General features: G+C 35.4%; 1 protein-coding gene across 2 annotated transcripts in view; it reads left to right on the top strand.

The window, feature by feature from the left end:
* Positions 1-1,465: 1,465 nt before the first annotated feature.
* LOC110826814 (aminopeptidase N) overlaps positions 1,466-14,193 on the top strand; it is a 29,675-nt gene continuing 16,947 nt past the window's right edge. The window contains exons 1-4 of one of the 2 annotated variants that reach the window (XM_087352450.1): positions 1,466-1,572; positions 6,447-6,921; positions 9,847-10,005; positions 13,058-13,354. In XM_087352450.1, the coding sequence (XP_087208576.1) occupies positions 6,449-6,921; positions 9,847-10,005; positions 13,058-13,354 (929 nt within the window). In that variant the 5' untranslated portion in view covers positions 1,466-1,572; positions 6,447-6,448. Of the gene's footprint in view, positions 1,573-6,446; positions 6,922-7,200; positions 7,436-9,846; positions 10,006-13,057; positions 13,355-14,193 lie in introns of those variants that run through there. The other variant, XM_087352451.1, reaches the window with a different exon arrangement.

The raw sequence follows: 14,193 nt of genomic DNA, 5'->3' as shown, positions 1-14,193 counted from the left end.
TGTCTCATGGAAGGGGGGGATGTGTATCAAAATGGTAACTACTGAATGTGTTGTTGATATTGTTGCATGTACTTTGACAGAAGTAAACTGGTCTCAAAACAGTTTCATAATTACACTTTAATTATTGATTGTATAAATTTGATCAATATCATCTTGTACAGTGTATTAAGCATGTGTGTCTTTGTATGATTATACATACCCAAAATAAATTGCTATAACCACTAAGAACCGTAGATGATTAATTGTATATTAATTATTAGTTTTGATCTTCTCATTGTGCTCCTGACATAAAATTCTCCTAATATAAAATAACATTATCACTGCTACAGGCTCCCAGAATAATATACATGATTACTGTGGGTTATGGTACATTATATACAGTTACACTAAACTCTATTCAACTTGCAAGTTGTCGTGATGTGTGGGAGAGACAGAGCATCAAACCATCCATTTCATACTAATGACTGAATGATGTCCTCTCAATAACTATGACTCAGTACACTTCATTCAATTAAATTTGACAGATTCGCAGATCATCCATTCTGACGAACATAATAGCTAATACTGTACCTGTTAAAAGTGAAGCCTGGTTTATTCTAACAATAAAGTTCTCATGAGGATCCTACTATATCACGACCTACAGAGCTACCTACAACACCCTGCTGTCACTTTGTATAACAGAAAGAATAATACCACTAATTATAATTAACAACATAAAGTTCGCCATCCAGAGTTAAGTACTGCACCAACAGAAGAGAATATCTCCGTCATCAGAGACAGCTCCAGACATCAGCGAATATTTCAGTAACACCAACAACTTTATCTATATAGACAAGAGACTATGTTCATTCATAATTATTATTTTCTTAAGAAGCACACATTTGACGAAACGCAATGTGGCAATATCTTGTGTAGACCACATTAATATAATAGAATGCTGATGCTCCATAAAGATACCTTAACATAATATATTTGCTTCAAAACATAAATTGCATAAATAATTGAAGAATTAAGAATCATTACACATTTAACATCCCTGAATGTGGCATATGGAATCTAACCAAACTGACGGTGCTGCCATGATTCCTTCATCACACGTAGGGAACCTAGTAATAGAACATGACAACTATTACCTTCATCGTTAGGAAAACCTAAGAACTGTTGCTCATCCTTGTGCGACCTGACACCATTGCGTATGAACATATCACAATTATCTACCAACAAAAGCTCGAATTACAGATATAAAGTGTGCAAGCACTGTGTGACAAAATATTTATCTTCTTCTTACAGAACTTCCATGTAAATATCATTTTGAGATAAATACATGGTGTGTACAGACAAATTCAGAATGCTCCTCGAATCATGTCAGTCGCTGTACGTATTTGACAGCAGAAGACAGTTCTTTTTTATTCATGATGACACAGGGATTTTGCAACGGTTTAGAATTAAGTGATACATTGCTAACTGATTAGATAGTGGCATGGTGATAGTGACCTGCAAGATATATACACAAGAACAAGCAGATAAGAATCGTATTCTTGTGATCTCCTTCGTTAACCATCGTTACAGCAAGTAAGTGAAAGTACAAACAAATTCAGATTTCAGTCTTAAACTTTATAGAAATAATTTGTAGTATCCAGTTAAAAAAGGGGCATGGTTCCACTTTCAGCAGACTTTTGGTGCACAAAGACAAATGTTCAAAATTTCAAATTCTTACTCAAAACTACAACACAGTATGGTTATTTTCACTGTAATGACTTGGGGGCACTCCATTCTTCCAGCAATATACGAGGTTTTCTTTTTATGCACATGAAAAACTGGAGCCACCCCTTTTTTTCACTGGTGCCCTTACTTGAAGGGACCCAACTTTGTTAATCAAATCTAATTGATCTTTGCGCAACTCAGTAATATTTGGCTATTCAGTCACTCACAGTTTGCAGTACGTCATATATCAATTTTGTTTTATTTGTTAGCTGAAATAGCTCTCACACACTTCCACACACCTGGAAGTAATCGCCGTATTTTAAGTTCTATCACAGTGGCAGAAAATTTTACAGTAACGTATATGCAAAAATAAATAAATAAATACACAAGAATTATCTCCATAAAAATAACTTAAATACATCGCTCTCCATATAGAAACATGTGAGAAATATGACAGTAACTACCCAACCAGAGAAATTTACATCCACTTTCTTTGTAGACTAGTCTGGTAAAAAAATATTATCCTTGAAAGTTAAATTACTCAGCTCAGATATCACAATCTTATTCCAAATAAAATAAAGTGTGTTCATTAGAAGAGAATTAATTTCAAATAAGTCTATTAATTTGTGTAAAGCAAGGTACATTGCTAGCAGAGATGTCCACAATAAAACAATGAAATTCAGACAAAGTATTAGCAACCTTGGGACATTATTATTTATAAATTATGCATTCAGTGAGCTGCAGTAGTCAAGGTTGTCAATGTAAATGTGTGTCAGTGGTCACAGGTCTGAATCATGCATAGTCAATGGGCATATTTTTACATGGAACCTGAAGCTTCGTTACTGTGTTTACAAGAGCCCACCAATCCATCCCTAACCTGAGCCAAATAAATTCAATCCACAAACATAAAACCTATTTCCCAAACATACATTTTAATATTATCCTCCCATGCACTGCTAGGCCTTCTGAGTGGTTGCTTCCCTTCAGGTTTTACAGTCAATGTTTTCTACAGATTTCTCATCTTCTCATGCATGGTACATGCCCTGCCCATTTAACCTTCTTGATTTGATAATCACAATAATATTTAGTAGACAGTACAAATTATTACATTATCATTACACAGTCTTCTCTATTCACCTGTTACTTCAGCCCTTTTAGTTCAAATATTCTCCTAAGCATCCTATCCTAAAACATCCTAAATCTGCATTCTTCCCCTAATGTAAGATAGAGGATTCAAACAACACAGAAGATAAACTTAAAGCTCTATATATTTTAAACTTTATTTTGTAGCTAAATTTCTACAATGATTCTGTCCCGAAGTGTGATTTACTTCTACAATAACAGCATGAAATGCACCTTCTATGTTTTTCCTTAAGCAAATTAATACAATAAGCACGAACCATTAGCAAATTTATTCCATTTGGTTCCAATTCCTGTCTGTTTATTGGAGATTCATGAAACCATATGCTAAAACAAAATAAAAACGTAATGGTGATAAATCATCGCCTTGTCTCAGATCATTCTGAATGTGAAACATACCAGGCAAATGTTTATCTACATGAACATCACTTAAGTTTAATTTAAACACGTTTTGTTAACCTACAATCTTGTTGCACTCATACACCAATCTAAATGAGAGTCCTGCATAATAATTCCTGACTTGTATGCTATTTCTAAGTCTACAAGAAGCTGAAGTACAGTCCCACTCCACTTCCATTTGCCCTTCAGTATATGGTAAATGCAGTTTAAAAACCTTTCTCATGACACCAGTGTCATAATTTGTAATAAAAATTTGATGTACAATTAATTATTTTGGGGCTACCATACATGTCAGCTGCCAGAATGGACAAAACGCTGACGTTTCAAGAACCCTCGCCCTCAGGACCTTCTTCATCCTCGTCTTCAGAACGAGGATGAAGATAGTTCTCAAAACGTTGGTGTTTTCTCCATTAAACCACTTGACATGGCTGGTAGCCCAAGAAGAATTCATTGCACATAGTTGCTGTGAAAGCTTCAGAACATAATTTCTTTTTATGATTTCTGTACAATGGTGAATTCAGTTCTCTTTCATATGAGTAAATGGTTTATTGTGAACAAGTTAGCCCCAAGTTTATATAAGGCAAAAATAAAAACGTATATATCATTAAGTACCATATACAATGGGAAATATTTAGAGAAGTAAAAAATACAAAATTCCATAGTCAATAAATTGATAACCAACAAAACTATAAGAACCATAATGATCAAATTATTCTGAACTAAAGCAGGGCAGTTATATAGTTAGATTAAGATAAATGTCACATACGATCAATATTGACATACAGAAATCAATGTACTTGGCCCACTTTCACTCGATAATAAAATGTGGAATAATTCTTTGGGTTAACTCATCTAACAGTAAAAGTATCTTTCCTTTATGAAAGAAAATCAGTGTAATTGTGGCTGGTATCAAAATATGAAATTGTGTAAAGCCTATCTAAGACACTAGATATTTTGCCTCTTCCTTGGAATATATATTTTCAAATTCATTGTAAATAATAGAAATTCAAGTAGACATAGTTCTAATACAAAGAATACAAACCATGTATATAAACTCAATGGCTAGCCTTTTATCTTTTCATAAACGTGCTTACTATGCTATTCAACAATCTAACACAACCTCAAAACTATTTTTGATAAACACGAGACATTTAAAATACCTTGATAAAGATATCTAAATACACATAATTTTTATTATGTTGATAAGTTCATACAGAATCAAGAGGACTCAATCCTCATAGTTGGTAATTGCAAGTAAATATAGTCTGCTGTATAGTAGTGGATTTATTGTAACATATTAATATTATTATGTTAAACAATTAACATTTGTGAAAATTAATTATTAAATTATACTCATCTGTATGTGCTCATTATGAAATCGCATACTTGTGTTAGATTAATCTATCTAAATCCACAGCTTGATATGCCACTTACTATCATAAACAGATAGCATTGTTAAAACATCTCTTAACTTTTAAAGTAGACAACATTGACAGTAGTAATGTGATCTTAATTTACTTTTATCTTACATATTTTACATCTATTAAATGATAAAAGTCAACAAGCGTTTGTAACAGACACAATAGAGGATTAGCAATAAAAGATTAAATAAATGACTGTCTGTGTGTATCATAATTTTAATCAGTATCTAATAAAATGTAATGTAAAATTTAATATTTTTAAATGCAAGTATAAATGATTCCAGCATAATTGAAACTGAGGCTATCACAAAGAATGTTTCGTTGCTTTAACAGCATGTAGAAGCTGAAGAATATATTTTGCAAAATTATTAAAGTGCAAAACGCTTCCTGTACATTCAGAAAAGAAATATGTTCGGTGCTTAGTTACGTGACTCAATGAATGTAATTTTCTTTCTGGTGTTTAGGCACCTTTCTCTTCAGTGAAGTACGGCCCTAGCAAAAAGTGCCTCACCTTGCGGGTTTTCCCTCCAGATCACCCTTCCTTGCATCTCCACTCTCCATGTCCAAACACTGCCTTCTCAAGTTGGACTTTTCTCCTTTGACAGCAATGTGTAACTTTGGCTTTCAGGGATTAGTTGTATCTTTTTTTTTTAAATCTTCAGGGTAACGTGAATTGCTTAGGCAATTTAGAAAGCCATATATAGAGCAGGTAGTAGGTAATAAGACACAGGTGATGAATCTCATTAGTGGAGTAGGCTGCTGTCCAGTCAATAACAAGCATATGACTCAGGAAAAGAGGTGATGAAAGGATTTTAGTAACTTTTCTTTTCCCATCCCCTCTTACAGACCACAATATTGGTAGGACAAGTAGTGGAGAACAACTCTTACCCTGGCCAGTTGGCATGAAAATAAGTGATAAAAGAGTTTTCATATAGAATGAAAGGAGGGACCACACGTTGTCTAGTGACATTGGAGGTGGTTCAGTGGGAGGCTTGGAGGAAAACGGGCAAAGCAATAGTTAAGCGAAGTCTGTCTGGCATCCGGCTTCACCTATTTCCTTCCAAACCACCCACTCAACCACCTCCAAAGTTACTAAAAAACCACTGAACCTTCCTTCCCATCCACATCAAAACTTTCTTTATCACCTATTCTTCTAAACAAATGGTCACTAAAACTTTCTCATCATTCCTTTTCCCTTCACGTGCCCTCCAAAATCCTTTTGTGACCACTTTTCCCTTTCCACATGGTCACCAAAAATTCTTCCTTCACCTCTTCATCTCACCATAACCTTTCATAAGACTTGAGGTTTTCGTGGCACTGAATACAAAGATGACTGTCTTCTGGATTGTTGTGCTGTGAAGTCTGATAGAAGGTTACTAATGTTTCCAAGGTCCTTGTTCATCACCCTGTTGGCAGAGGCAGCAGGGACCTCTAAAATGTAGGTAAACTTCTAACAGACTACACGGCGAATGAACCCAGAAGACAGCTATCTCCAAAACGCTTTTCATCTTCTCTCCTGGGCCCAAATATACTCCTCAACACTCGATTCTCAAACGCCTGCAATCTGTGTTCCTCCACCCAATACCAAATACAATAAAATTTCATTAAACATGCAAACTGACAGACAGATAATTGCTACCTATTACACTTTATTTTATACACTTTGTGCAAGGAACAAAGAACATGATTTTTTCACTTAACACAAAAGTGAATTTTCACACTCCAAATTGGACTGAGGAGCTTCCAGGACCCATGCTAATGCCTTTCATAATTATTTTACAGAAATGGGAACCAGGGCAGATATAGTTTGTGCATTGCTGTTCATTGTAACAACAGTTGCAGCTATGATGCCAGAAGGCAGAAGTAGAGCTATAGATGCTGTAGATTCAGACACCAGCTATCGCCTGCCAAAAACCAGCAAACCTGTATCGTATGATGTCTATCTCAAGCCTATTTTTGAATCGTTTACATTTGATGGTATTGTGAGGATTAAAGTACAAGTACTTGAAGACACACAGAATATTACCTTACATAGTAACAGACACACCATCACAAATATTACAGTTATAGAAAACAACAATTCTACATTGGACATAAACACAACAACCAACCCCGAGAAACATTTCCTCACCATAAGCAGTGAAACAGGCTTTACAAGAGGCACTGAATATGACATACATATAATATTTACAGGAGTTCTTTCAGAAGATATGAATGGATTTTATCGGAGTTCATACACTAATGGTAGTGAAATAAGGTAATATTTACAGTTTCATATAAATTATATTACTTCTGCACATAGCAGAATTGCAGATGCAATAATTTGTGTAGAAACAGTTTAGGACAGCATAACTAAGTCAGAGTAAATATATATAATACTACGAGGGTCACCCCAAAAGTAATGCTCCACACTTAAAAAAACTGTTTTTATTCAACATTTTTGCTTTTATCACAGTTTGTAGGTATATTCTTCCCGCTTCTATTCGTGCTTAGTTCATTCACTTTCCGCAAGTGGCGTTGTTATACCATATGTTTACAATGGCGGCTGCAGTTTACATCAGTCAGAAGCAACATGTTGTAATTGAATTCTTGGTGTGTGAGAACGAAACACTGGGAAACAAGCGATTGCAGAAGGTGTATGGGGATGTCGATCGCAGTATAGTTGGAAAAAGTGTAGTCTCATGGCAGCGGCGAAAAATTGCGTGAGGAATGCAGGTCCCGAATTTTACAAACACTTGTTAAGAGGTGGAAAAATTCAGTTGAGACTGGAGGTGATTATGTGGAAAAATGGGATTTTCTTCCTAAGGGATATACCTGTAAAATGTATCAATATCAATGCTATAGAATAAATATTGATTTCATGTAACTTCAATAAATTAAGTAATGTATGTTTTTCATTGTCTGTGTTTATCAGGTTGCAAGGAAATGGGAAGTAAAGTTGCTTTAAATTCCTCAGTGGAGCAGAGTCTTCATTGAGAAGCTAACAGTGTACTTAATCAGGAAATATTGAGTTTCTCTAAAAATAATTGTACAGTTGTGCATTCAAATATCTCTGACTCTCGTAACTTTGCTCCACACAGCAGCGAGTCTGTTTATAAATTTTTTCTGCCATATCTCAGTGACATTCAAATTATGTTTATTGACATTGCAAATTCATTGTTTTTCTTATGTGTTACTTATGAAATACATCTGTGTTATCCACCATATTCATTTACTTAACAGTACCACTATACATCATTATGTGGAAAATACACTCTGGGATATGGTTTGAAATATATGCCTACACACAGCTGTAAACAGATGTACCACAGTTGAAATAAAAAAACCAACCAACCAGTTAATTACTATAAGAATATTTTCATATGATATCACAGTTTAATCAAATACACCAGTAAGGCCCCATCACTGTTTCTCATCTCTGTGGTTGCTATACTGTGTTGAGTGTTATTCTATTAACAGAATTATTTATTTTAACCATCATGCTTTGAAATCATATGCAGAGCAATAAAGTGGCGTGTTGACACATCCCAAGTAATTTTAGTTTTTAAAGTGGAGGAATGATACCATTACAACTGTGAGACCAGTATCCATTCATATGTCACTCATTTATTTGTTCAAAATTATAAGATAAATTAAATATAAAAAATGTGTGATAATATTCCATGTCTAAGCCTATAATGTGTACTATAATGCAACTCCAGACTGACACAGTAACTGGTGGGAAATATAGCAAAGAAGTGTGACATGAGTTGCTAAATTGGATGCACAGATAGCCTAAATCACATTAAATGTCTTGCGAATAAACTGCTCCTTAAATTTAAAAAAAAGAAAATTGCTTACTCATAAATTTATTGACACAAATTATTTTCTTTTTGCGCAACACTGGATTTGTTGCATATGAATCTATGTCTGGAAAACAAAAGTTGGTGTGAAAATACCACTCATTGGGACGCGGAGGTTAACTTATCTTACACACAATATTGTAGAATAAAGAAATGCACAAACTAAGAATTCACTGTTTGCTTTAAATACGTGTTGAATCATGCAGACTTCGGTCATGATTGGAAACTACCACATAATTTTTCCTCAGGTACATGCAGTCAGACATTTTCAGTGTAATACAGATATATACTTGAGCAGGGACAGGGATTTGCATGTCACAGTTGGATAAGTAAGATTAACAGTTGACGATGACAGCCTTCTAGGATACTGTACTGTGTAGTCTTGTAGAAGTTGGCCAATGCTCGAGAGTGAATCCATGGAGACAGCACAATTGCAAACCTTTGAAATAATAGTCAGTTTCTTTAAAAATTAAAACTACATGGTGCAATATGAGCCAGCATAGCTCAGTCAGTGTAGTGACTGGCTGTGGACTCTACGACCAGAGAATTTTTCCTCTAGCCCCTTGTGTCCAGACTGATTCTGCGGCCCACCCAGCCTCCTATCCAAGGGGTACCGGGGTCCCTTCCCACGGGTAAAGCGTGGCCAGGACGTGGTGCTGACCACTCACCCCCATCTAGTGCCGAGGTCAAGAATGAGTAGGAGCTATACACCTCTCCCCCCAAGTGCCTGCATGGCATGTAGTGGGACATCTTTACTTTACTGCATGGTACAATATCCTACAAAGCTGTAATCTTCATACTTACTGCATTAAGTATCTTAAATCTCACAGGATTAATAGTTACTTACCCAATATTTGATGTGGCTACCGAAATGTGAATACTATCAATGTTATCATGGATGGTTTTATAATTTTTTTATACTTTCCTTGTCAGTGCTGGCTGTAATTTGAGCAAAATACTTACATGGAAATGTTTCCTAATTTAAGTAAAAATGTCAACAACTGTTAAATAATAAATACAAATTAAAACACAGAAATTTAAAGAAAATATTTATGTCAAACCATATTTTGTTACCAACAGAATCAGCAGATGAAGTCAGTATCACATTCCAGTTTATATGCAAATTATCATAACTATGGCATGTCTGGACCAGTTTCAAGTTTGGCGCTGCAGCAGCCCACCAAACATCAAATGAAGAAACAGTGAATTAGCTGAGTTTAAAAACAGCAATTCTATAAACTGAACAAGATAATGATGCTAAATCAAATTATAGTAAATATTTAAAAATAGTAACCCTAATAACTGAAAAAAGGTAGTGTTAACATTTCATCTGTTTGCAGGTGGCTTGCAGCAACACAGTTTGAGTCAACACATGCAAGAAGTGGCTTCCCGTGCTTTGACGAGCCTGAGTTCAAAGCTACGTTCAAGATCACCATTGACACTCCACAAGGATACCACTCACTAAGCAACATGCCTGTACTTGCATTCATAGAATCTGAGTATGTTCTGAACTACATCATTCATACTCCTAACAAAATATATATGTTGCCCTCGGTGGTCTAGTGGTTGCTTGCCACAGGACCGAAGGTTTGTGGGTTCTAACCTGGCTGAGGTCATTGTATTTTTAAGAGTGATAAAAATCTGTAGCATGACTTCCTTCGGAGGGAAGTAAAGCTGGTGGTCCCGTGTCGTAGATTTACAGCATGTAAAAGTACCTTACAAGCACGAACGAGATGTTTCATAAGCAAAATTCTCACCCATGTCTTTGGTAGAGGCCTTGCGACGGGCTGATGACTCGTTTGAGAAGTCCCTACCAAATGTCTTGAAATAGAACAGAAAACCTCCAAAAGGAGGCGGCCATGACCCACACTGGGTTGAAGAGCCACAGGACGAAGAGGAAGAACCAGATATTTATGCACTGTCTTCATATTAATTTGTAAATATGAAAGTCCAGCTTCCAGTTACATGCAAAAAATTTCAGCAATGTGAAGGCTAAAACTCTATTTTTATCACTTGTGTGTATTACTTGCCAGTTTTTGTGCTCTGAGCAGAAACAGGAAATGATTCAACCTGAACTGATATTAGAGCATATAAGAAACTTGTAAGAGAAAGCGATTATTCTTCATTTAATTACACACAGAGTACACAGCTACCAGTAACTCACTGAATGAAGCTGAGACCTTGTACCAAGCTATCAAGGAATTTCATGCAGCTTGTAGAACGCAAAGGTCTATTACCATTTTACAATGTCTCACTACCCAAACCAATTATGACGCAACTGAATCCCTAAAATTCATTTTCACTGTGATCCACGTTATATTATCCTCAAATATACTCCTAGTAATCTCTTTCATTTGGCCTTCATAATCAAAGTTTTGAATGCATTTCTTATCTCCACTCTGCACGCTGCATGCCATCCTCCTCAACTTGATCGTCCTAACAGTATTTGATTAAGAGTACAAAGTATGCAGTTCCTCGTTATGCAATTTTCTTCAGCCTCCTGTCACTTCTCCGTCTTGGATCAAATTAATATCCAAAGCACCCAGTTCTCAAACAACCCCAATCTCTGTTCTTGCCCTGATGTGAGAAAAAGGCTTCATGCACGTAAAGAACGAATAGCATTATAATTTCGTATATTCTAATTTTTATGTTTTTAGACAGCAGACAAGACGACAATGGATTGTGAACTGCATAGTAGCAAGCATTTCCAAAATGAGTCTTATAAAAATATTTTCCCATATTCAGATATCATTGTAACATACGTTTCCTTTACCAGTCATTAGTAAGAAATATTCTTGAATCAGTCTCTTTTCTAAAAAATCTGTCATAGGAAACAAATGTTCAAAGTCCTATATAATTTGTTCAGCTACAGCTTTCCACCAGTTGCTACATATACATATTCCACTCTACCAAAATAAGTAAGTTACTTAAGACGCGATGCATTACATGGTGAAGTCGACAACAGAAAATACGAATACAAATTAGCACTCATATCTATTAGTTTCAAACACTTAAAAAGAACTACCTGAAGATGACCAAGTAAGGTAGAAGCATGTAGTGGATTCTTAATAGACATTAGAACTATATATGACTTGAGGCCTTCGCTGCAATTAAATGCAGTAAAATCCTCTGTGGTGACAGGCCACGTCAAAATAGAGCTCACGCAAGAGGATTTTACTGCATCGAAAACTATAATGAAGAATTGTTGCAAGTGCGGACTGCCAACGTAATGCCATGTGTAACATTTTATAACATGCTGATGAGTTTTAGCCCTCTGCCGAACCTCTAAGCTTAAAGGGCGCCTCCTTCTTGAGTGTCTGTGACTGTTTATTCAACAAATTCACAGATACCTTGCATATCTGGAGGCCTCCTCTGTCCACATACTTGGGATGTGCCATACCATGTTGATAATGTATCCACTTAACATGGGATTTTATTAACATGGTAATGAACCTTAAAGTTTCGTAAAAGGTGGTGAATTTATTGATTAGCTCAATTGTCAACTTTTCAAGAATGATTTTCCTCCATGAAGTGAAAAGATGAACTTCATTAACTTCTGTCATTCATATTCCACCTTAAAGATCATGTTCATATAATACTGTTTTGTAGTTATGCTGGACTGAAGCCAAGTTTTAAATAATAATCCAAATAAAGCAACTACTGGACCATTGAACACATACATACACTGTTTTAAACTTTGTTTATATGACATATGCATCAGCTGAAACCAAATAGAACCAATTATATTTGCTCTTCTTCAAGTAATCTAGCTGAAATATGTGTAAAATTTGTTAATTTCAATGATTTAAAAGAAAACATGTATCCTGCAATACAGAATACAGCTGTATGCTCACATTACAGACTCAATTTGGTAAATATGGCAGTAATTCCTTGAAGACAAAATGCATACAGTTTCTTTTAATGATCTTGTGTGTTTTATCACACACTTCCTTTAATAATAAATGCTGTTAAAGGAATGAATTCAATCACCTTCCCCAATGACAGACAAAGTCACAACTGAGTGTACATAAAGTGAGCAAAATAATGTCACAAAAATAAATTAGGATAACCAGAAAATTTGAATACTTTTCCAATTATTGTCCTCTCAGCATCTTACTGTAACCATAATTAGAAGTTGCAGCTGTATTCTGTATTTTGAATCAAATACTAATAAAATGCTTCATAATGTAAATCATCCTGTGAGGTATATCTGCATATAATTTTAAATTTAAGGCTTTAAATCAATATCGAGATTCATTTAAGAAAAGTCGAAGAATGTTTGAACCGTACTGTAACCATGAATTGAGTTTTGTACAGATTTTAATTTATGGATGTAGTAACTATAACCTTATTACTGTTTAGGCCTTCGTTTACTGACTGATCACAATATGTTTCATACTTAAACACATGAATCAGTCTAAATGAAATATTTTTTCATGTCCTGTAAGTTAATAACATGATTTTATGTGAAAATATTAATGTTTACCAGATACAAGCATTTATACCTAAACCCACATTCATACATTTTAATATCGTATATGAATGTTGCAGTGAACTTGGCTGGACAAAATACGAATTTGCAGAAACAGAAGTGATGTCAACATACCTGGTGGCATTTATAGTGTCAGACTTTAGAAGTCTGAGCAATAGTGCCAAGTATAACTTCTCAGCTTGGGCTCGTCCAAATGCCATTGATAATGCTGTTTATAGCCAGATTGTTGGGCCACAACTGGTAGAATACTACGAGGACTACACAGGTATAGAATACAAGTTTCCCAAGATTGACCAAGTAGCTGTGCCTGATTTTGCTGCTGGAGCAATGGAAAACTGGGGACTCATTACATATAGGTATGTAGCACAACTTACAATGAAGAGAATGCTGTTAAATTTCATGAAAATATGTTCCAATGTTTTTAGTTGTTACATGGATACAGATGGATGCAATGGGGAATTTTAATAGGCATTCCCATGGATGCAAACATGCCTAGAAAGTGAAAAAAAATACCATTCACAAAGGTGAAATATCAGCATGGGAAATTCTCAGCCAGGGAATTCCCCACATGCTACCATATACCCCACCCACATGAAGTTGACGATGTTTGGAACCAAACCCAGGATGTTTTGAATACTTGCTAGTAAACATTGACCACCCAAGGAGTTCCCCAGGCATGTGCAGAGTCTGATTCTTGTTTGTCTCTGTGATGGCATTCATCCAGAGCGCAGAAACTCTTGTAGGTCACGTTGTTGGCCGATATCAACCAAAATTGAAATGGCCAGACAACTTTTCATAAAACTCACCAATAACAAATTTAATGAAAATTCCTTATACCAATTTTTAGATGCCGCATGAATGAAGATGAGTAGACAGGCCGAGAAATTTTAATTCTCCCAGGGATGTGGACATGCATTAAAGCGAACTGACAAGATGAAACAAATCAAAACCTGCTAAAATTATTTAAAAACTATTAACACATTTCATAGAAAAGCTGAAAGATGATTAGATTCTATTAACTCTCAGTCAGAAAAGTAAGCGTACAGCTATTAACAGTACGCTGTTAGGGTCAGGATCCTTCAGAACATAACAAGGTGCACTATGACAAATTATATTCAAGATGCTAAGGTTGTGGTGTTCTGGGTTACTGCATCTCGTAGTCTTGCGTATACCAAAGTATTCAAAGACGAATGAT

Source organism: Zootermopsis nevadensis, unplaced genomic scaffold (assembly GCF_977971745.1).
Source record: "Zootermopsis nevadensis isolate Lab colony 2312 unplaced genomic scaffold, Znev_1.0 Znev_ptg000021l, whole genome shotgun sequence".
NCBI lineage: Eukaryota > Metazoa > Arthropoda > Insecta > Blattodea > Termopsidae > Zootermopsis > Zootermopsis nevadensis.
The sequence above is the reverse complement of the archived record's forward strand: the minus strand, read 5'-3'. Positions and strand labels throughout refer to the sequence as shown.